Source organism: Triturus cristatus, chromosome 4_1, assembly GCF_964204655.1.
Source record: "Triturus cristatus chromosome 4_1, aTriCri1.1, whole genome shotgun sequence".
Classification (NCBI taxonomy): domain Eukaryota; kingdom Metazoa; phylum Chordata; class Amphibia; order Caudata; family Salamandridae; genus Triturus; species Triturus cristatus.
The window spans coordinates 1,128,101,185-1,128,125,563 of record NC_140585.1 but is presented as its reverse complement, the minus strand read 5'-3'; the positions used below and the strand labels follow the sequence as shown (position 1 = coordinate 1,128,125,563).

The following is a 24,379-nucleotide window of genomic DNA, read 5'->3' as shown; positions in this document are numbered from 1 at the left end:
GTGCGTCCCCTTCTGTAATACTGATAGTGCTGACGCACATTGCGTTGCTCTCCCCTTCCGAGTCCACCACCCATAGCCTCTTGCATGCCTCGACAGATGTTCACTCTGTTTTCCAGATCATTCACCGCCCCACCCCAAGTGCACACAGCCCGGTGGCTCCCTGACCCGCGTCTGTGTTCCATTTGATGGAGTCCAGTACACTTCAATCCTTGCACGCCTAGTTCCCTCATGCCACACTGATATCATTTACCGCAGCCCCCTGTACCGGTTCAGCCACGGTGCAATGCTGGCCCCGTTTCCAGGATGTTCATTACTCCGTCATTGCACATCACTCTTACCCGGGTCACTTGCTTGTTTTCTGTTTAACCTTACCAGCAGCACCTTGGTTATCGCGACTGCGAGCGATTTCCGTTTCCTCCTGGGGCCTCCAATCACGTCACTCTCAGTAAGTTTTTCCCCCAACTCACCCTTCCCTTTCTCCGCCTCGGGCCTTGTTCTACCCCTGCTCACTTCTTCCTTTCTCCCCTTAGACAGTACCTCCGTAGGTCCCAATTTCTTAGCACCTTGCCCCGCCTGGACTTTTGACACCACCTCACCGGAAATTTGACAGTGCACCCCCTCGTGTAAATCGTCTCCCCCCAGTGGGACCAGCGCAATTTCGCACTATTCTTCTCTTTGAGCCTAGTCACGAGGTAATTGCCTGCCGCGACCTATCCCTACTCTGCCCCCCACCCCCACTTAGGCTCACTGTTGATTAGCTCATATACTTTCTCCTTTCTATTCTCTTCATCTTGGTCCACCATGGAGTGATCATATGTATACAGATATATATATATATATTATTTTATCCCCAGCACTGCCATGTAAGTAAAAGTAACCTGGTACTGATGATGGCCTACATACCTCAACAGGCCGAAACGCCGTCGACTTTTACAATGCAACTCTCGGCGCTCCCTTCAAGGATACCCTACTTGATTATCTTATTTCATTACCATTTATTGTTTGGGCGTCCTAACTATTGTAAATTTTATTTTCACTTGCTCTTTGTTGCGCTCCCTCCCATCGCTGTACATACTGCCTCACTTGTGCCGTCACAATCCTTCACGAGAACTTGTGCACAGTATCCAACAGGTTACATGTCATTGAATGTAACGCAGTGCCTCCTACACGTTTGATTATATGTAGTTTAATATGTCAAATATGTATATTCCCTAAAATACAATTTTTTTGTTACAAAAGCAATTTGTCTCCCTGGTTTTCTCCCCTTTCGATTCGATTCTCAGCAACTAATTGTGCTATGTGTAACTGACCTTTAATTAACACCCTTTGAGACATTGTTTTATGATATAGATGATTGCCCTAGTCCCTTCAGGGTATAGGGGCTACCTCCTGTGGTCTGATACTGCACATAAAGTGCCAGTGCTATCAACAGAGGGCATCGCCTGCTTTGCCCCCCCCCCTTTCCCCCCCACCGTGGCACCTTGGTAGTACAGAAAGGAGCCGCAGACGCTTGTGCATCCCCTTCTGTAATACTGATAGTGCTGACGCACATTAAGTGCTAGCGCTATCACCAGAGGGCATCACCCGCTTTGCACACCCCCCGGGGCACCTTGGTATCACAGAAAGGGGCCGCAGACGCTTGTGCATCCCCTTCTGTAATACTGATAGTGCTGATGCACATTAAGTGCCAGCGCTATCACCAGAGGGCATCACCCGCTTTGCCCACCCCCGGGGCACCTTGGTATTACAGAAAGGGGCCGCAGACGCTTGTGCATCCCCTTCTGTAATACTGATAGTGCTGACGCACATAAAGTGCCAGTGCTATCACCAGAGGGAATCGCCCACTTTGCACGCAGCCCGGGGCACCTTGGTATTACAGAAAAGAGCCCTAGACGCTTCTACGTCCCCTTCTGTGATACCGATAGTGCTGGCGCACATAAAGTGCCAGCGCTATCACCAAAGTGCATTCCCTCATGTGCATGGGGCGTGCTCCATGCAAATGAGGGAATCCCTTTGCCTTTGCACCCGCGCCATTTTACAGATGCGGGCAGAGAGGCAAAGAGGCTGTCAAGAGACAGTGCGCCACCTGATGGCATCCCTCTGGAGGGAAAAAGGGGGTTCCATGGAGCCCACCAGACATCCCCTTGCAGGCAGGTGCAGTCACTCACTGCATCATCCTGCAATGGATCTCTATTCGCCCTTCAAAGTGATGGCAGGTTGCTGCCTGCACTGTGAAAACACAGAGCAGCTTCAAAGCAGACACTCTGTTTTTCACAGCAATGCGCTGCCCCAATGGCACAGAGTTCACCATAATGCAGTTAATTTATATTGCTTGCACTGGGCGCAAACCATGAAAATGCGCCATATGCAAAATATGGGCCCTGGAGTATCATGATATTGTGACTTCAAGCAGCCAAGAGAAGCCTAGCTGCAAGAAGAAAGTAGCAGGTAGTTATGGAGAAAAGCAGCAACAGCCTGGGAGCAGGATGACAGGGAGTCTGAATGGTAACTAGCATCTGGTATCTTACGAGATCGAGGCTCTGGAGCAAATTTTCATCCTTAGTAGGCGGCCATCCTATGGTCAGCATCATATGTAAGCACTGACACAAACAATTTAAAAGAAATGCATGGACAGTAAAAATGAAAAGCTATGTGTGCATCAATGCATGCGTGACTGAGATAAATAAATATGTGATGACTAAGTGTACTTTGAAGATGACAAATTGCCTTGTGTGCACTGCAGTGAAAGGCATAAGGATACATCCAAACAGTCAAAAGCACAAAGTGATCAGCATTAGTCCTGTGAGGTGAAGCCAAAGATCACTAAATGTATATATTAAAGCGCAGGTACAATACGTCAGGTACACAACCTTAGTTTTCTATGGCCAGCCCTAATAAACAAGTAGCTAGCTTACTTATTCAGTGACAGCAAAAAAAGTATGTTTGAACTGTGGTAACCAAGATAAAATGTCATTTGTTTTCAAACATTTTCACTGTAAATGACTTTAAGCTCAATTTTTCATTTGAGTGTAAGAATGATATATGTGAGACACTATTTAATATATTTTTTCTTTCATATAAAGCTGTACTAGAAAGAGCTGCTTCAGAGAACTAAAAGAAACATAACATGATCACAAATATGATATACCCTGTTGCAAGTGTTTTATTCAATTGTGATATCAAGTTGAAGAGTGAACTAAAAATGATAATAATATTAGGAATAAACATCCTCTTCAAGCGGGGGTGGAGCTAGCCACGCTAGGAAATGGCCGCGCCGTAGGTGAGCTCTCCCGATCGAGCCACGATCCTGAATTTATCCTGTGTAACTAACCCACAAACAGTCAAAAAAATCGAACGAAGACAGTTTACACGCCAGCCTCACACACCACCGTGCAAGAAGGCATGGCCTTCCTGAAAGAAATACGCTTGCCAAAGTTGACCACCCTCGAGACACAAACACTAGAAGCACCCCTCACGGCTGATGAAATTACAGCAGCTATCAGAGGACTCCAACCGGGTAAAGCACTAGGTCCGAATGGAATTCCCGTGGAGCTCTATAAGAAAGGAGCAGACATACTAGGACTCCATTTGCTACAAATGTACGTAGACAGCCTTGAAGCGGGACTACTGCCAAAGGACCAAAGAGTGGTGTTAGACCTGTCAGCCCTTTGGGTGGTCCCTCCTCATCATTATTTATTTTGTCCCACTTCTGCCTCAAACCCTGTTATAATTTTTCCTTTTTGGGAACCACCAGACTTTTTAGTGTTGATGCAGGGTCGGGGAGCCATTTTCCCTACCCCTGGAACTTCTGTCTGAGGGCCTGAGACACAAAATGGTGGCCACCCATTGTCACCTGTGACATCACCAGAACACACTAGAGGTTTCTAGAACCTTCTGCAACATTCTAGAACCCTGGGACAGAGGGAGGCAGTTTAGAATGTTGAGAGGCCATCTCAGTTGGCAGTTGGCATCTGACTAGAGAGGAGAGAGGACCAGTTCAGAAGGAGGTCGGAGTAAGGCAGCAGGGGTGGAAACCAGTGCTTGGAGTGGGGTCCAGAAACCCACCCTTGATGCTAGTCCCTACTGACCAAGCCCAGCCTAGAGCCCTGTGTGGGACCAAGACCAGAAAAACCATCTTAAGGACCTAAATATTGTGAAGAGGCCTTAAAGAAGAAGACCAGCAAGCTCCTGACCTGTTTAGCGGTGTCCTCCTGGAGTCCTGACGTCGAGAAGCCTGGAGACCTGAGGCCTGAGGTGGAGAAGCGGCGCTGACAGAAAGCAGACGTCGTACCCGGAGCCGTCAGGGGTCGATAGAGGGCGCAGACGGAGGTCGTGGAGAGGCACCGGAGGTCGAGTAAGGAGTCACCTGAGGTCGAGGTGAAGCGCGCCGGAGGTCGGGAGTGGAGATCGCACTCCGGATTCGCCGGAGATCGAGGTGAAGCGCGCCGGAGGTCGGGAGTGGAGATCGCACTCCGGAGACGCCGGAATCTGAGGTGAAGCGCGCCGGAGGTCGGGAATGGAGGTCGCACTCCGGAGACACCCGGAAGCGGGGAGACCGTGACCCTGCGACGCCGGAAGGCGACATCGAGCCGGAGTAGCCCAGCGACATCGAGCCGAGGCCGCCCAGCGACATCGATCCGAAGCCGCCCAGCGACACCGAACCGGAGCCGCCCAGCGACATCGAGCCGGAGCAGCCCGGCGACATCGAGCCGAGGCCGCCCAGCGACACCGAACCGAGGCCGCCCAGCGACATCGAACCGAAGCCGCCCAGCGACGTCGACCTGGCGCCGAGCGGAGCCGATCATCGTGAAAAGGGCAGTAAGTGGTAGAGGGGGCGTCTGAGGCCCCGTGGAGCCCTAAAAGACCATTCTAGGGGCTAGAGGGGTGTTAGAACCAGCCTGGGAGTGCCAGGGGTGAACTGAGACTGGTGCAGTGACCTCTGTGAGGGGTTGTGTATTTTGGGAGAGCCAGATCCTTAGGTTACCCCTATTCTACCTCAGTTCAGGCCCAGCCTTGACCAACCTAGGTGGGACACCCCCCATGTCATCCAAATGACCACAAGCTGTACTTGGGCGAAGTAAAACCAAACTACCTCGTGAAAGGGTTGTGAACTGTAATTGTCATTGATGGTGTTATTTAAGTTATTGAGGGTGCTTTATTTATTGTCTTCCACTAATTTATTCCTGCACTGTATTTATTGCCTGACTGTATTTATTTGCCATCTGTATTTATTGCACCTATATTTATTCCGTGTTTATTTATGACCTGATCCTATTTATTGAAACCCCACTGTGGTATTATTTATTTGACCTGCTATTTTCAAGAAAAGTCTTATGGTATTGTATGTATGTTTTGAAACCTGCAACTAAGAGAAAATAAGATAAAGACAAACTACTTTCTTTCATAATTTTTACGGTGTAGTGCCGTTTTTGGAACGGATGAACGCATGGTTATTGTGAGGGTGTGACGTACGCTTAACACGGTGCCTGACCCCCGACCGCTCGAGCCAAGCTACCACGGTGCTGGGAACCTGGTGACTGCTAACCCGGTTGCCCGGTTTCCAAGAAGTGGCCACTCTGGTGGCGATTCCAAAGCCAGGTAAACCCCCTGAAGAATGCACCTCCTACCGTCCTATTTCACTTCTCAATGTGGAGGCCAAATTATTGGCGAAGGCACTGGCGACTCGGCTCCAACCCCTCCTTGCGTCCCTTGTCCACCCCGACCAATCGGGCTTCATGCCCGGTCGAAACACAGTAATGAATCTGAGGCGACTACATGGAGTATTGGCCCGCATGCCGACGATACATGAAGAGGCGGTTATACTATCCTTAGACGCCAGCATGGAGTTTGATCGGGTGTAATGGCCCTTCCTTTTTGCGGTGCTGCAGAACTTTGGTTTCGGGCCTCAATTTCTGGCCTGGGTCCGGTTTCTATACACGCAACCACTAGCACACGTGGTGATTAATGGGAGGGTGTCTGAGGACTTCCCCCTGGGACGAGGGACCAGACAGGGCTGCCCCCTATCCCCGTTATTGTTTGCCCTTGTGCTTGAACCACTCACAGCCTGGATTAGAGAAGACCCAGTGATAAGGGGACTGCGTTGGTCTGAGAGATGGGAGGACCGTATTTCCCTCTGCGCAGATGACATACTGTTATACATCGCGTCCCCCAGCCGCTCAATTAATTGCCTCCTAAATATATGTGCATCCTATGGCAGATTCTCGGGATACACGATCAATTGGACAAAATTGGTCATATACATTCTCCATGGTCCCCCGCCGCGGCTGCCCAGGGGCGTGACAATACAAATTGGTGATGGAGGGTTTAAATATCTAGGCATTAACATTACCCCAGACAGTGCTCAGTTCTATGAACGCACCCTTGCACTCCCGCTTAAGAGACTTAAAAGCGATGTGAAACATTGGCACTCCCTTCCTCTGACCCTAATGGGCCGTACGGCCCTTCTCAAAATGATGGCCCTCCCCAGGTTTTTGTACGTCCTCCAAAACACACCAACCCCAGTCCCTGATACCTACTTTAAAGCCATCGAGGCAGCAGTAAGCGACCTTCTATGGGACGGGAACCCCCCCCCCCCGCATTGCAATGAACATACTAACTAGGAGCTGGTATGACGGTGGGATCGCTCTGCCCAATGCGCGGCTGTACTACTGGGCCTCCCAACTTATAATAGTGAACCAGTGGCTCCACGCCCCACACGAGGAACCAGCACTGCGTATGGACAGACACGCCCTAGGCACGGATAGACTCTTGGGACCACCATACAACAAGGCCCAAACACGCACATTGACTGGCCCCACTGCTCAAACAATGCACACATGGTTTAAAGCACAGAAAGTGCTGGGCTGGGAAGGTAGGATTACCCAACACACACCACTCTGGGACTCCCCTAAATTGGGTATGCTCCGTAATAGTAAGGGTTTCGCCCGTTGGGACCTTATAGGGATCTCCAAAGTAGGAGATCTGTGTAAAAAGGGGGAAGTAGTGACATTTGCTCATCTACGCACAACATACCAGATGGCTGATTCGGACCAGTTCCGATACCTACAAATCAAACACGCACTCACCAAAGCCATTTCCCAAGGTGACGATCTCCCCGAATCATCACCACTAGAAGATCGCCTCCTAACGGACCACCTTACCAAAAAGGCGATCTCCCTCATGTACCGTAAGCTGGTGAATAACCAGAAAGATCCTACGCACGACCTGAGAGAGAAGTGGAGAATGGACGTGGGAGAAATGGATGATCAGGACTGGCAGGAGGCCCTGGCATCCCCCCGTGAGGTAGCGATCTCATCCAGACCGCAACTTGTGCAACTGAAAATACTACATAGAACATACTATACTAGGACAATGATTCGCAAGATCGGGCGGTCTGAGACACCTTTATGCCTAAGGGGTTGTGGGCAACTGGGTACGTTTTTTCATATGTTATGGGACTGTCCCGTCATTATAAGATACTGGGGACAAGTCATGGCTACTATCGCCAAGGTCGGCAGAGTAGAAGTTCTCCCAGAACCCCGGCGGTGCCTCCTCAATATATGGGAACCTACCGATCTTAACCACGCAGCACGAACATGGGCAACCCTGGGGATTACTCTGGTGAAAAGAAATATTGCACAACACTGGGGGGCGTCCACTGCCCCTCTACACCATCACTAGTGTCAAGACTTAGATAGGGCAATGGTAGCAGACATTTTTTATTTATCCACAGGGGTTGCCCCCGTAAATGAACACGTGTGTGGGGCAGATGGAACACATTCTGAGGCAACATATGCTCCCCTCCAGCGGAGGCCTCCGACCCTGAACTAAGTGACTAACCTCTCCTATGGGTGCGCATGGAGGCATGGATTTGATATGTGCTACTTTGATGCCACAAAGATGGGTGCGCATTGCAACCTTGTTTTCAATATTCAGTGTAATATTGCCATGTCAATTGTACAATGTGAGATTGTTACTAATGTCTGATGTCGGCAAATCTGTTTTGTTCATCAATAAAAAAAATTACAAAAAAATAAATAAATCGAGCGACCGCATAGAGGGGGACACCAGCTACAAAATAAGGCGTCTCTTTCCGAAATCTATTCACCCGGAGCATAACAGACCCACGAGGCGAATCTCACCGAGCAACAGCTGGAGGCTCATAGTGGCATGCGTCGAGACGTAATTCGCATGCAAGCCTGGGGAGCAGTATGTACAGTGTAGGCCTGTGGAAGAATTTGGCATTGTAGTGATCGGAGCGCAGCGAGGAATACGAGAGACGTGGTGTGATTTGTGATCCTATCGTTCAGCCACCGAACTGCCTGGGTCTGCCGGCGGCTAGATGTGGACACGGAGCCTGACATTGCGGTTTGGATCAGCGGCAGTGAGCGGGACCCGATACCAACTCCCCCAGAGACGCGGCCCATCGACAGCGTCGGACCGACTCCACATCTGAGAGGTGAGGGAGAATGCGACGGTGACGGAGACGATAATAATCCACAATCTGCCCCGAACTGGTACAGACACAGCGATTAGAGGCGAAGGTACGAGGGCAGGGAACAAAACAGCCCAACAATATAGGGTCCTAGAATGACACCAGGGACTGGGCCATAACTGTGCGAGGCGCTCCATTAACACCAATATGCACTGTGCATGCGAGATACGCTGGGACCCAATATAGGAGACACCGCAATTGTTTAAAAAACAAAACAAAAGGGATTATTTACTATAGACTGCAAGTGTACTTGCAACCTACCTGCTGCCGCTTCCCCGGTAGCGCATGTGGCCCAGTGGCGAGGCCCCGCCGCCTGAGAGCGTAACCACAACCATATTTGCAGCGCCATACCTCTGCTACATCCTTGTGTCTGCACTGCCGGTCTGCTATGGAAACGTGCTGTGCGGCCTTGCACCCATTTCAGCAAAATTCTGCCTATTATCTTTGATAATACTTACAGCGCCATATTTCGACTACACCCCGTTTCCCACACTGCTGATCAGATACGGAAGCGCGCCGTGCAGTCTAGTGCCCATTTCAGCAAAATTCTGCCCAACCTCCGTGACAAAATACTCCCAGACACTCAATTGATATAACAGCCTACATTGGACTATCAGCACAGAAACCCCAACTGAGTTCCGACCTAGGCTGCTCTACTACCTCTCTTAATTAATACATCTGCAGTGTCATTCAACGCACGGTTGTGACACCTTCGCAAGACATTATCGCATCCTATCAAGATATTCCTCAAGAGTCTCAAGGTGATGGGGAAGCCGGATGAAACCCAACCCAAGCTGCAGTTTGAACAACAACGAAAGGTGACGGAGATGAACGCTGAAGCTCCGGAGCAGAGCCAAGTGAACACAACATCTGCAACAGGATCAGATGCGACAGTGGACTTCCAGTCAATGTTTGCGACAATCCAAACAACCCTGTCTAACATAGATGGGAAAATAGACACCCTAACGTATCGTGTTGATCGTATGTCCGAACGTCTGGACAAACACACAGAACGTATAGACATGGCAGAACGCCGAATATCAGACGCGGAGGACTCCCACCAGCAACTAGAATTGAAACAAGCCAAAGCGGACAAGGCCTGTTAGCTAAAACAGAAGATTTAGAAGCCAGGTCACGACGCTGCAACCTACGCATTATGGGGGTGGCGGAATCGACACGCACAGGGAAGATGGAACGATATATCGAGACACTGTTAACCACGTTATTGGGAAGAGACACCTTCTCTGCAGTATTTATAGTGGAGAGAGCCCACAGACCTCTCGCACCACCACCAGTGCCTGGAGAGTGTCCCCGCCCAATAATCGCCAAAATATTGAATTACAGAGATAGGGACACGGCGCTTCACAAAGCCCGGGAACTAGGAAACTTAAATTATGAAGGAATGACTATCTCCATTTACCCGGATTTCACATCACAGGTGCAAGAAGCAAGAAGAAATTCATGGATGTGAAAAAGAAATTGAGAGAGAACAATATCTCCTATGCCATGATCTATCCTGCTCGCTTAAAAATTACAGATGACAGAAAGAGCACCATCTGCAATGATCCTAAAGAAGTACTTAAATTCTTACAATTGAATCACCCGCATGTACTCTGCCGAAAGTCTCCGCGGGGACTGAATGCTGAACAGGACCACGTCTCAGATGTTGAATAACTGCAAGACTGGTTGGTGTGATGCACGGAGAAGCAGGGACTTGTATGACACCTCCTGGCAGGACTCCTTATTATCTCTTTTCCCACTTTCTACGTTACCTAGGGCCACCTAGAAGCATACCGGATATGTAAGTACGGTTAAATGAGTAATTATCGCAGATTATTATATCACAAATGATGTTACATCCTGGACCCTCACTGTGCAGGTAAATGAAACACTATATGTGGACTGTAACACACTTCTATAATGCTTCCACGGCGTTATGCAGTGGTGGCTTGATCCCCCAGCTATATAATCACTGGGGTTGTCAGCTGGTGGCTGCCGCCCCCCTGTGTACGCCACAACTTTTGGTTCCCTTTATTGGTTATTGATCAACGGGGAGGTTTGGAGGGGACAGTTCTCTTTTGTTAGCAGTTAATGGGAATTGGCTTTGCCATAATTGGGATGGTGAAGTGGGTGGGGGGGCGGGACGGGACGAGATTTTAAAACAATGATGGTCACCTGTTTACTGAGTTCTGATATCCATACATGTACATACACATCACCCTTAAGCAGAATGCACACGAGTGGAACTAAGCAGTCAAATAATATGCAGCGTCAGACCGGCGGGGCATGATTGTAGATACAAATGGCACATAGTATGGCCGTGGCCACACCTCTGCGATTTATAACCTGGAACGTCAGAGGCCTAAACAGTCCCAGGAAGATCAGGCAAGTTTTCGCCTACCTTGATAGGCATTATGATGATGGAAACACATTTACTCCCACACAAGGCAGACAAATTGGGCTACAGATGGGCAGAGCCCCGCAATATCGGCGACTTATTCCTCTTATGCAAGGGGGGTGACAATCATTGTACGCAAGGGTACTAACTTTCTATTGGATCAGACACTCACTGATCCGCAAGGATGATTTGTCATCATCACAGGCACGCTAAGGGGCACCAAAGTAGGTATCATTAACGTATATGGCCCGAATATGGACAATCCTGGCTTTTTTATGAATATGTTGGCAAAAATACGAGAGTTACCGCCTTTGGAGCAGATATGGGGGGGGGGAGCGACTTGAATATTACACTAGATACTATGCAAGACAGAGCTCAAAACACCACTGAATACCACAAGCTCGCAGTCTCCACTCTAATAAACAGAATGACAGAGTTTTGCCTTCACAACGTGTGGCGTATGCGACACCCAACCACACTGGAAAGCACACATTCATCAAGAGTACATAACAGCTGGTCTAGGCTTGATTACTGGCTCCTCACGGACCATGCCTCCACATAGGCTAAGGACATAATTCATCTACCCAAGACACTAACTGATCACAAACCAGTCCTGTTAGCCCTACAGATTTCAACGTACACACCTCCACCATTTGTGTGGCGCTTCAATGCCGCTGCACTCTTAGACCCATCTACAAAGAAACAATTCAGCTGGCGATAGAGGGTTACTTTGCAGACAATGTACGATCCGTGGACAGTGCCGGTGTACTGTGGGAGTCATTCAAGGCGACTCTGAGGGTCATCTGCATCAGCACGAATGCCGGCATTTTAAAAGATATACGTACCCAATTGAAGAATTGCGAAGATCGCATAAAACTCTTAGAAGCAGATTATGATGCAACCCACAGTGCACTTGCTCTTGGTAAGCTACGGGATGAGGTTAGTCGGCACAATGCACTTGCAGATGATGAAATAAAATACACCAAGCGGCACGCAAACTGGGGGAAGGTGGTAGGCAGGGCCACATACTGGCACACAAAGTACATACCAAACATAAACAGCACACTTTTGTACAAATAGAGGATGGCAATGGACAGATACACTGTAACACCCAAGGTATATTGACGACATTTGGGGACACTTATAGCGACTTCTATGGAACACAGCATACAGTACCAGAGTCTGAAATTCTGCAATATATTGAGGACATAGCGCTGGTATGGTTATCTGACTCACATCGCGAATACCTAGCCCAACCTATAACAGAGGAAGAAGTTCAGCTCGCTATAAAATCATTGCCCAATGGTAAATCACCCGGTCCTGACGGATACACTGGAGAATTTTATAAAGCATACACAGACTTACTGACCCCACACCTGCTTGAAATGTACGATGAAGCCTATCACAATAAAATCCTTCCTCTAACGCTACGGGAAGCACTTATAGTGGCTTTGCTAAAGCCAGACAAAAATCCTGAAAAAGCGGAATTTTAACGGCCCCTTTCACTAATAAATACTGGCGTTAAGATATTGGCAAAGATCATAGCCACGAGGCTGCAACCACTCATGTCCACTATAGTCCTCCCCGATCAATCGGGATTCATTCCTGAGAGATCAACCACGCATAATCTACGTACCGTATTCACCCTGCTACACCAACTGAATCCGGATTTACAAGCGGTGGTGGTTATACTAGATGCAGCTAAAGCCTTCAATTCTGTTGAGTGGCCCTATACGTTTGCGATTTTACAAAGAATTGGTTTACCGCCAATGTTTATCAACTGGATCGCCCTTCTCTACTCTAAACCAACTGCCCGCATCAAAGTAAACAGACATATATCTGAAGTAATATCAATACAACGTGGCACTAGACAGGGTTGTCCGCTGTCCTCTCTGCTATTGTCCATATCATTGGAGCCACTAGCTTGTAAAATACGTCAGAACTCTGCACACACGGCACTACGGTTTCAGTTGCGACCCATTAGCATATCATTATAAGCAGATGATATGGTGTTATACTTGCGAGATCCTGAAGATAATCTCTCACTGTTATTACGAGAATATATAAAAATTCGTACGTCACTCGGGACTGCAAATTAACTGGAGCAAATCGCCGGTTATACCATTGACAGGAAATACACAAACACCGAATCTGGAATTTCCCCTTATATGGCAGGAGGATCCAATTAAATATCTCGGAATCTGGATACATCGAGATTCCGAATTAGTACTCAGATCGAATTATGGCGTCGCAATAGATCGCATAGAAACACAAATAAGTAGGTGGAACACTCTTCCTCTCTCCTTAGCTGATCGAATATTGTTAATAAAAATGGTGTTGCTGCCCAAGCTATTATATCTATTAATTAATAAACCCATTCCACCACCTGCTTCAATCTTTAACAGGATATGCACGAATTTTATCAAACTGACATAAGCCGGCAAACAGGCCGAATTAGTCTACAAACCATGACACTTCCATACGCCGCAGGCGGATTCACGGTCCCTGATATCTATTTATACTATTTATGTGCCCAGACACAATATGCCTACTATTGGTATCACCCAGTAAAATACCTACCACACTTTGCAGTAGAAGACGGTGACGCTAACCCAATACCGCTATCCAATATACTCACGCATACACGACCTCATTTGAAATAAACACGATACGGACAACCTCACAAGAGTGGCAACGCATCAGCGAACAAAACTCTCATATACACCCCAAATCTACCACTGGCAAACCACCCAGCGCTATCTGTCACACAAGAACAAAACAACATGATGCTGTTGGAACACGTGGGTATAGCACAGATGGGCGACCTATATCCCAATGGAACCTTCATTACCCCTGATGACCTGTAGTATATAAGAAACCAATCACCGCTATGCCGATTTATTTATCATAGACTGAAAGCTGCAATCAGGGAATTGTATCCATCTTATCCCATTGAACCCCCTACCTGTCAACCACAACAGACTCCGATAGCCGCCACTACCACGCTAATATAATCTCACAACTGTATAAACTGATACAAACTGAAATAGGTGCTCATACCCAAAAAGCTTGTGACAACTTGAACAAATTATTAGACGCCTCCTTAACGGACGAAGACTGGACCTCTTGTTGCACACTCATCACATAGCTTACACCAAATGGCAATATCCGTATCATCCATTATAATTATCTACATCAGACGTATCACACTCCGACCAAACTATATAAATATGGTCTACGCGATAACGCACATTGTAAGAAATGTGGGATTGACGAAGCAGACTTTTCACATCTTGCATGGAATTGTGATAAGGTAAAGAAATACTGGGAAGTCGTGACTCACCACTTGGGAATACAGGTATCTTGTACACTTTCTTGCACACCCCTATTATGCCTATTAGGCTCAAAATACCTGTGAGGTCCACGAAAAAGAAGGGGTTTCCATGTTACTGCTTGCAAAACGTAGAGTAGCAATGCATTGGGATAGCAAGATGTCCCCTACTCTAACAAGTTGGATATTAGATGCTGTTTATTGTAGGGACAATTTTTTTAATATATGCAGAAGAACTACCAACGGTTTCTAAGCCCTCAGATATTTTGGAGCCTCTAACTGTCTATTTGCGTGAACATCCTGATCTACTTAAAACAAATCCTTAATCCAAATGTTTGACTGTCCAGTACGATATTGGTATATTATGTGATTTGCCCCACTATGTGTAATTGGATACTGTGATGTAATGGATCTCTCATTGTAATGTAATTCAAGGAAGTGATACAGATGTGACCATTGTTGTGTAAGATGTTCAAAATCTTTAATGAAAAATAAATAAAATTTAAAAAAACATCTTCTTCAAGCAACTTCTTCAATCACTAATATATCTTTCATCTTTGCCTTAGAGGTTTTTACTTTGCAAAATGTTTTACTGGTAATGTCGTAGTGATGCATATGTTAATTAAATAGCTTGCACATTTTTGTGTGTGCGCATGCATACATACCAGAAATGGGAGTTGAGATGGTGCATTCTAGAGCATTTTCCCTCAGGGTAGCAAAACCTCTAGGCTGGCTCCACTCTCAGGTGGTTGATACCCCTCTGTAGGGCACTTATGCCAGTACATTGAATTTCACTTGTGAGTCACAGAATCTACCCAGTTATAGAATATGAATCCAGAACCTTGATGTCCCTCTACATGCAGTTTCCTGGACTTGTTTTGCTTCTGCAAGGTTTTAATATTTCTGGCTCCAATGGAGCACTGCTTAGAAATTGACACAACTTTAGTCCTCTCTCATCATGTTCGCATTCACCTCTGTAAGGTCTAGCACCTCCTACAGTAAGCCTCTCCCCTCTGTCACCTACCCAACAGGGGAATTAGCATCCCTGCATAGTTCTATTCTCTACCATACAGTGCCTTGCAGGGACCTTGGTACCCTCTACATGTTTCTAACTTCCACCTCAACCGCATGTCCTCCTCTAGCCCCCTACCATCCTCTACATATTTATCAGCCGGGACCTCGAATCTAATTGTCAAACTCTGTACCCCACCACACATTCACCAACAGTGGAATCTTGCACATTGCATTTAGTGTACTAAAAATGGTATGCGATTTTTTGTGATTTTCAGTTTTAGTTTGTAGCCATAACTGTCCTTTAACTGTTTTTTTTAAATTAATTTTTGAGATTTTTTAAAACTTATGTTAATTTCTTATAACCGATCCTAACCATAACTTTAACTGTAGGTTTCTCAGGGAATAATTGTGTTTTGGTGCAAAACTCAATTCAAGCTGAACATGCAGGTCAGCTAGGCCCTGCGGCCAACCCCACATGGACATCCAGCCACCATACCACATTATCTTTGGCTTAACACTGTAAGTTAGGTTGGCTCAGGCACTAGCCTTTGGATAACCCCTTTTCAGACCTCCTGGGCAGCCTTTCCTGCGCACAATCGTAGCCTGTGTGCAGTAGAGATTGCATGCAGGACCTGGCCACTGGCCAGGCCCAGTGCGCATCCCCGCATCAGTGGTACAGCAGGCACAGCTGCTGTGAACCAAATTATTTTTGTTATCCTTTTCAGCATTCCCACCTTCCCTGTACTTCCCCAGTAGGGTCCTTGGTGCCCTGGCAGAATTTCATCCAACACTACAAATATCGTAGTTGGGGGTTTGCTACCCCACTATGGTGCTTTGTCTTTCACTACAAATTCCCTATCACTGAGCTTTGTAAGTTCTTTCCAGCTCACTGTCCTCCATCACATGCAATGTTATATCCCCTATTTGCACTGCACATTCCTTAGTGGGAGCTCTGCAACCCGGACACAAGACTGCATTCTTTGACTCCACCATACATTTCGCAACTGGGTAATTGAGCCACCCATGCAAAAACTCTACCCTTATATGGAGAATTTGCTCCTCTGTAGGATTCCATCCTCTGCCACACGATATAGAGCATTCACCAAAAGCAGGCCTGACTTCAGCTCTTTTTCTTACACCACAAACTCAGCAGCTTGGACTTGGTGACCCATGTAGGGTCCTGCCCTTCACTGCGCATTCTAGAAGTCGGTAGGCAACCCACACAAGGCTCTGCCTATCAACTCCACTGCATATACCCCAGCACAGGGCTTGGAACCCACTGCCAGGGACAGTGGCGTAGCTAGACCTATGGTCACCCATGGGGACCCCTCAATTTCCCGCCCCACAGCAATGTGTAAGAGCAGGGGGGGTGCTGGCGATTTCCGCAGCAGCCGCCCGCGATGGCTGTAGGTAAGAGCGGGGGGAGGCCACCACCCCACCCATAGCCCCCCTTGCTACACCATTGGACAGGGCATTGGTACAGGTCGGCACAGTGCCATTTTCATGTAGGTGTTTTTGTATATGAAAATATTGATATTATTCAAAAGATTTATATGGGTACAGAGTATTTTTTCTAATTTCCTGTACAAAATCCATTGTTTATTCTTTACTTTACGATCTGGTATTGTGTTTTTCAATATTTTAGAGATTTTGGCACTACAGAATACTATTGCACTCAATACTGAGAGTCTGCCAACGTTAACCTCTACACGAATATAGCTAGAAGAAGAACTTCTTCAATATATTCATGGAGGTTTAACGTATCCACCACTGTCCTAGTGATACCTCGTTACTCAAGTATGGATTGTTCTTCAAGTGACCGTACGTCAGAATATTGTGTCAACAATATTGTGTTACAATAATATTGTAGGTAAAATATTGAGAACCAAATAATTGGGAAATGCATTTGGATAAGTAAAGATTTACTATTCTTAACTTTACATCTATGTCCCTTGATGATATGCAAAAAATCAAAAGACATAGATTTGGAGTAAAGTAAACCTATACTTACCTATATATACTTACATTGGAAATATGTTGGTCTTTGATATTTTGTCTATAACATTATGACAGCATAATGAGACAATATTCTGGTGGAATACCTTTCAAGTGCTCGTGCTACACCTTCTTATGAGGACATCCAAATCATTATTTTTTGGATGTGACATCTTTCTTTGTTTAGCTGAGGGTTTCCAGATGTACATTTAAAACACCTCATACTCAATATGATACTTAAGCATCAATAATAATTTTCTACCATATACTTGTCACTGCTTTCATGTGCCAACCATCACTAAAAACCAAAAACATTATTTTGAAAAGGAACTCACAACATGCTACAGCCCTTGGTTGTTTTCTTAGTTACTATATCAGTAGCTATTTGCTTTATCTTCAACTTGATTTCCATTCAACCTGATCCTGATCACCAGTACCACATATTTAAATAATCCTTCATTGGGTCCTGATCATATCACACCTTTCTATCCTTCGTAGTCTTTGTCCAGTTATTGAAGAATCCCTCTATTTTTCAGAGAACACTGAGCCTGACGTACAAAGTTCTTTATGGTCACAAAACCATTGATTAGCAAAATAACAGTGTTCCAAAGGTCCAGAGCATGATCCCCCTGATGTCATTTCCTGATTGACAACTATTTTCTTTTTAAAGCGCTATCTGCCCTTTTACGGGACAAATTTTTAAGACATATGTCAGCAATCTGAGAATGCAACTACAGGGACCGCAGTCTGATATCCTTCCCAGCCCGTCAGTCTCCTCGTCTTTACAGCACCATGGCACCTTTGGGTAGCTAATGCACTGTATTTGCAGTTTTTCATTACTACATTCACAGCCATTTGTGGGGGGCACCAATCGCCTCTTTTTATATCTCTATTAATGAGTCAAAAAGTTGTAAAGCAAATTTTCGTTTTAGAAAGAAACTGATTAATACAACAGGCAAGCAGAGGTGCAGACAGCTTCAGCGTGGCGCTGAGCATGGCGATGGTGGTTTCCTTTTCTTTGCATGTTGATGAGTCCATCACCATGCTGGTTCATATGGGTTCTGAAACGTGTCGACCTAATCCAGCTAGCCGTAACCACCACCAACCCACTGAATAATACAGTGTGCAAACAGGGCAATTAGCCTGTTGTAATTGTAGTGTTGTCTAGCTGTGCATAGAAGGTTGCAGTTTTGTGAAGTGCAAACAGTCTGTACCACCATAGTTTCTTTTTCAAATCAAGGACTGGTCAATTGCGTTTTGTCATGCTGTGTCACTTTATAAGTTATGTACTCATCAAATGTCAATTTTGTTGTTATTATTGATGTTTTGTTGAAATTTTATTCTTATTGTTTTTAGGTCTCGCGCCTAGCGTTGCAGTGCACAACACTGCTCGCGCAGCGCAAGACCTCTTGTAGGGCGTTCGAAAACTGACCTAGGAATCGCACACGCTCCTGCGTGTGCTTTTCCTTTTGGCCCACGCTATTGTGCGTCTTTTTAACAAAGACAGCACGCAATTGGCCAAAGGCGGGCACTTTGCTCCGCCCATGGCCTATTGGTGTTGGTTACCCGCACCGCCGCCATGTGGTTTCAATTATCGTGCCCAGACACAGGCGCAATAATTGAAACCACATGGCTCGCTGTGGCGTGCGTGCACCACTCCCATGCTTGTTGAACCTGCCACTGACCGGCAAAAGCCCTGTGAGTTGTTTACATTTATTTATATTTTTTTATATAGCGCAAACTCGATCTGTAGATATTGGAGTGCTTTACATGTATACTTTCGAAAAGAACACGTACATTTTTCTGTTTTCTTGTGTCTGTTCCCCCCGAACAGCCGCAAACATATCTCTGTTTCTCTTTTAGAAATGAGCACTCACTCACTCCTGTCAATCAGTGTGTGTGAGGGGGTCTGGGGTGGCATGTTAGAAGATCTGCCTTAATGTTTACAATGTATCCATAATGGCATCTAAACGCCTATTCCTGAATAGATTAGTAAAGACAAAGCTTTTTGTAGGCTCCGCACCTTATCCCTCCGTCCTGCGATCTCTAACTATCGGTTCCGGTGGAGGTGATTGGAGGGTGTTCTGGGGCTCTCCCGTCTGACCACCCCCACTGGATGAAGCGACTCTGACGTCACTGGTAATGGCGGGGCGACCACACCAGCCCTGGATGCCAGACGCAGACACTTATTTTCATCCCTAAGTGCTGTGAAGGGAGCGCGCTGTGTGATCTGATGCAGGTGAGTTTCCAGCATGGGAATATAAATGGAGCCGGGGAAGTTACTGAGTGAGGGGTTTTGTTCCCTCCTTCTGTTTGCCGTGCAATTGTGGGAGGGCCTGAGCTGCCGATTGAAATGGGAAACTGGGTCCAGTCTCGGCGTCTGTTCCACATCCTGTGATTCTGGGTAAATCACTTACCCTCCCCGTGCCTGTCACATAACAAGCATTTACAATGCAATCTGTCTCGCCTTTGGGACCATAAAAGTATTAAAGATGCAGCACGTTATCGCACTTCCATCCTGAAATATTTATAACAGCCATCTGTACCTCTAAGAAAGAAAGCACACTTCAGTGCGTAAAAACAGTTCTGGAAAGATGTTGATGCTGTCTCTGCAGCATCGTGCAGGAGCAGACACCAATGCTGCCTTCTGCAGTGGCAGACTTCTTAGCCTCTTTAAACTGCTGTGAGAGAGAGACGTGCAAGCAGATGCCACTTCTGGCAAATATCTGCTTTAGCTTCATTGGTTGAAGTGATGGATGCAGCTGGTTTAACTAAAGAACTGATCTGCAGCATTGCACGATTGAAGTTCGTTAGCGTTTTTTAAGTGAAAGGGGTTAAACTGAAGTGTCCTTCCCTTTTATGTCTGTTTTGATAACACAGCGGCCGACGGAAGTTGTGTGTGATCAACTTTAAACAAGCATTTGCAATGCAGTAGGTCTCGCATTTACGCGAGTTTGAGCTAGTGGCATTGTAAATGGCAATGCCTTTTATTTATGTTTTGGTTTTTAAAACATAAATAAAAGGCATTGTCTATTACAATGCCAATACCTTAAACTTGCGTAAATGCGAGACCTATTGCAATGCAAATTCTTGTTCTCGACGACATGGGTTAAGTGTTGCCCGCATAGGTTCTAAAAGTAAATGAACATAGAAAAGATGTAATAAAGACACCAAAACCACTCTACTTGTCAAAGTAATTTTTTTAATGCATTAATCTAAAACGCGCGCCCAAACAAATTTCTGTTCCAACGGATCATTGTACAAGCACTCCTACCAATGGTGTCTGTACTTATATGTTTATCATTTGCAGACGGCGCTTGCTATAATTACATCATTTCGAATTTGTAATTCATTACATCTTGCTGGCGTGCTTTACTGACGTTGATGATGATTAGTTCCCCCTTGCAAACCTACACAGGGATTATCACGATTTCTGGGTGCTTCCAATAATCTCTCTTCGTCCTGATGATGTCGACCCTTATATAACTAATTTTATGGGGTCGAAATGTCGACAAGATACAGGATTCAGTGTTGTTCAACAGCAATTGTGTCCATATCAGTCACAAGTTGTGTACATGTGTTTTTTGTATAGCACTTGCACACTGTAAACTCACCTATTTCACTTTCTCTGCGAATTGGTATATTTGGGAGCACCATATTACCATAAAATGTATGCAAAGAAAACTTTAACTTTATTGTTTTTAAACTAACTGCATACATTTGATTTGATTATTGTTTAAACCAATCTATTGATGGTTATGTATGGTGGCCAATGAAGTTGAGGCTCACACTTCCTCCTAAGGGACCATTGATGTATTTATACACGGATCAATACAATAATTACATCTGAAAATGAATAACAGGTCACAAACTAATCTCTGTAGAACAGTTTGAGACCTGTGCTAAGAGCATCAAGCCCACTGTTTTTGTCTAGGCAGGGGACAGTAGATTGGTTGCTTCCATATGTACATTCGAGATGGTATGACAGAATACGGACACCAAAAATATCATGCTACAAATATATAATAGCCAGAATATCGATTACCAAAATATCATGAAGGTAAGAAGATACAGGTAAGTATAGATTTACTGATTTTAATTCCACATCATAGTACTTTGAAGGTACATTTATATTGTCTAGGTATCGATGTGGAGCTAAGTAACTATATTTACAATGTAAACTTACTTTCTCAATGTTTTTGTAGTTTATATTCAACCATAATATTTTTATAGCACGATATTTGGGACTCAATATTCTGGTAATATACCTAAGATGAAGGATGTGATACTCAGTTGGCCAGTCCGTTCACCACCCACTTCCCAAGGCACAGAAGATTTGAATGTTATTTCATGTCACATTATTTTGATTTGAAATGCCTAGAACCAGCAGGAGCAGAACAGGCCTCTTTGACAATGTACAGACCGAAAGTACATGGCACTTCCTTCCTTGTAGAAGCGGTTTGTAGTTTATGCTTGGCCTGTGGCTTGCTAGAAGGCGCACAGCTATTGGCACTAGTTCATTTCTTCTGTATCATGAGCCAGGGTACACTTACAGGACTGAAATGTAAGCAGTGGATGCATAAGTGCTCCCTGAGTTGGTAAGTACTTGTCACCGCAGCCTTAGGCCCTAAGCTGCATGTCTCTGTGATGTCATCTGGTTGTAGGTATATATTTTTAATGTACCAGGGGCTTAGGGTCAGATCACACCTGGAGATCAAGCTTCCTAAACATCTCTACTGTTGAGATGTTTTGCACTTATGCCTTAACTATTTGAAAACCATTACTCAATAAATGTTCTTAACAGTCTTTCCGCCGTCTCAAATCCATGTCACTACAAGGCAACTCTGTCCACGCTTTGTCACCAAATGTATTTTATACCAAGCTTAAACTTACCATGATATAGGAAGCGTTGATATAGTCAGTTCCTTCTCCAGCCAATGAAGAAAGGCCGACTCTTGCTCGTTCCACTGCAATAAAATGACAGATTGAGTACTAATACATGAATTGCAACACTTAGCATCAGAAATGTAAGAAATACAGCATCACAAATTATCTAGCAGAGTACAACATTGTGTATACATTTTCTGAGAAATTAACAAATGTCAACCGGTATTCTGATTTGGAGCCTGGGGAGACTGAAGGACCACATTGTAAAATGTCAATGCAGCGAGCATTTTGGCTGAAAGCACCAGACCTAAACCGGACATCATGCAAGGGCAGCTATTAGCAGTGATGAAAATGATCCACCCAACATGGAAACTTATCCTAGAATGCTGAGAGGGTGCAGGCCGAAAGAAATCTGTCCTTTATCTAGACAAGCATAATTGTCCCTTTAAATATCACCTCTAGTGATTGGATGCAAATGCCAGGATCCTTCTTTATTCAGTCTGTGCACCCTGCGGGCACCTCAAAATGTAAGGTGTAATGTCTATTGTTCATTTTGATGCATCAACCATGCTCCGACTCATTATTCTGCTGACTGCTGTGAGCCGGGTGAGGAAAAGGTCTGCTAATGAGCCTTTTTTGTAATTTGCTTCATAGAGTAGAAGCTGTAAATGTTTTACTTTGAAAGAGTCCCAAAGATTGCATTGCACACCGTCTAAACATTATTTCATCAATTTTGCCAATTTCTATTTTCAACTTTTATCCATTTGCGTGCTCCATGGATAGCGTGATCTGCCCTGATGTCACGCGCTGATCAATACATCTTATAGAATGGAGCGAAGTTTCCCTCCAATACCAGGTGCACAGCTTCAATTGTGATTCTCACCGATTTTGTTCAACTGCTCTTGCGCTTTTGTCACTAATTATACCATGTACTCCAAAGTCTTTTTGAAACTTTATTTATTTTCTTTGCACTTGTGTGACACTTATATGTTTCAACAGCTTCTCATGCCACAGATATGCCCATCCGAGCCTTTGTCTGGGCACGCCATAAAACATCCTCAGTTGCGAATTGTTGTTACCCAATGCATTTTGAGCTTAAAATTAGCCCTTCTTCAGGGTTCACTACAAGCACAGCACTTTCCCTCTACACACGAAGCAAAATTAATTAACTCAAAAAACGTAGTCAATCCCTTGAATTTAAATTTAACCTATCAACACCACACTCCGATCACCATGTTAACACTCACAACTACGTTCCCCATAACATGGTGATCGGAGGGTGGTGTTGATAGAAGATGAGTGTGTAGAGGGAAAGTGCTGTGTAAGGGTCAATCTGAGAACATGGTTTGAATGTGTTTATGCAAAAAGATTTAATATTGCACAAAGCGGGTTGAAGCCACATGTTAATGGCAATATTTTTTCATTTGTAGTGAACCCTGAAGAAGGGCTAATTTTAAGCTCGAAATGCATTGGGTAACAACAATTCGCAACTGAGGATGTTTTATGTTTTATGGCGTGCCCAGACAAAGGCTCGGATGGGCATATCTGTGGCATGAGAAGCTGTTGAAACATATAAGTGTCACACGAGTGCAAAGAAAATAAATAAAGTTTCAAAAAGACTTTGGAGTACATGGTATAATTAGTGACAAAAGCGCAAGAGCAGTTGAATAAAATTGGTGAGAATCACAATTGAAGCTGTGCACCTGGTATTGGAGGGAAACTTCGCTCCATTCTATAAGATGTTACTTTGAAACAGAGCATATTTATATAGAATATTGTCACATCAATATCGTACAAACAGAAAAAAACAAAGGTTACAGGGACATTATAGTTAGGAAATATTGAATTTTTTAAAACGTAGAAGTTCACACACAAAAAAAATGTTACAGGGACGTTATAGTTAGGTTCAGATTTTACACACACAAAGCCATAGAATTCCAGCAGGTATAGTTAGGGTTATCTCAAGTAAGTATAACTTGCTCCCCCGCTGTGCACAGTGTTGTAATCAATGATGTCATTTGAGATGTCATCAGTGATGTTATCAATGATGTCATAGAACATGACATGAGTGCTGTAGTATGTGAGGTCATAAGCAGTACATAGCGAGGGCACGAGTTATAGTTACGTTTGCTCACCGATACAGGAAAAAACACCTGGAAGGAATTAATTTGGCTAAAATTTAGACATTTATTCAGAAAGCGTGCTTTTTGTTATTTGGTGTAAATGTGTTCAGTAGTTTTCGAGAAATTAGCAATTAAAA

The 24,379-nt window shown here is 45.1% G+C and overlaps 1 protein-coding gene across 3 annotated transcripts in view; it reads right to left on the bottom strand.

The window, feature by feature from the left end:
• PTPRZ1 (protein tyrosine phosphatase receptor type Z1) overlaps nucleotides 1-24,379 on the bottom strand; it is a 550,052-nt gene that overhangs the window by 24,880 nt on the left and 500,793 nt on the right. For all 3 annotated transcript variants that reach the window (XM_085654180.1, XM_085654181.1, XM_085654182.1), the window contains one exon: nucleotides 22,126-22,199. In XM_085654180.1, the coding sequence (XP_085510306.1) occupies nucleotides 22,126-22,199 (74 nt within the window). The remainder of the gene's footprint in view (nucleotides 1-22,125; nucleotides 22,200-24,379) is intronic.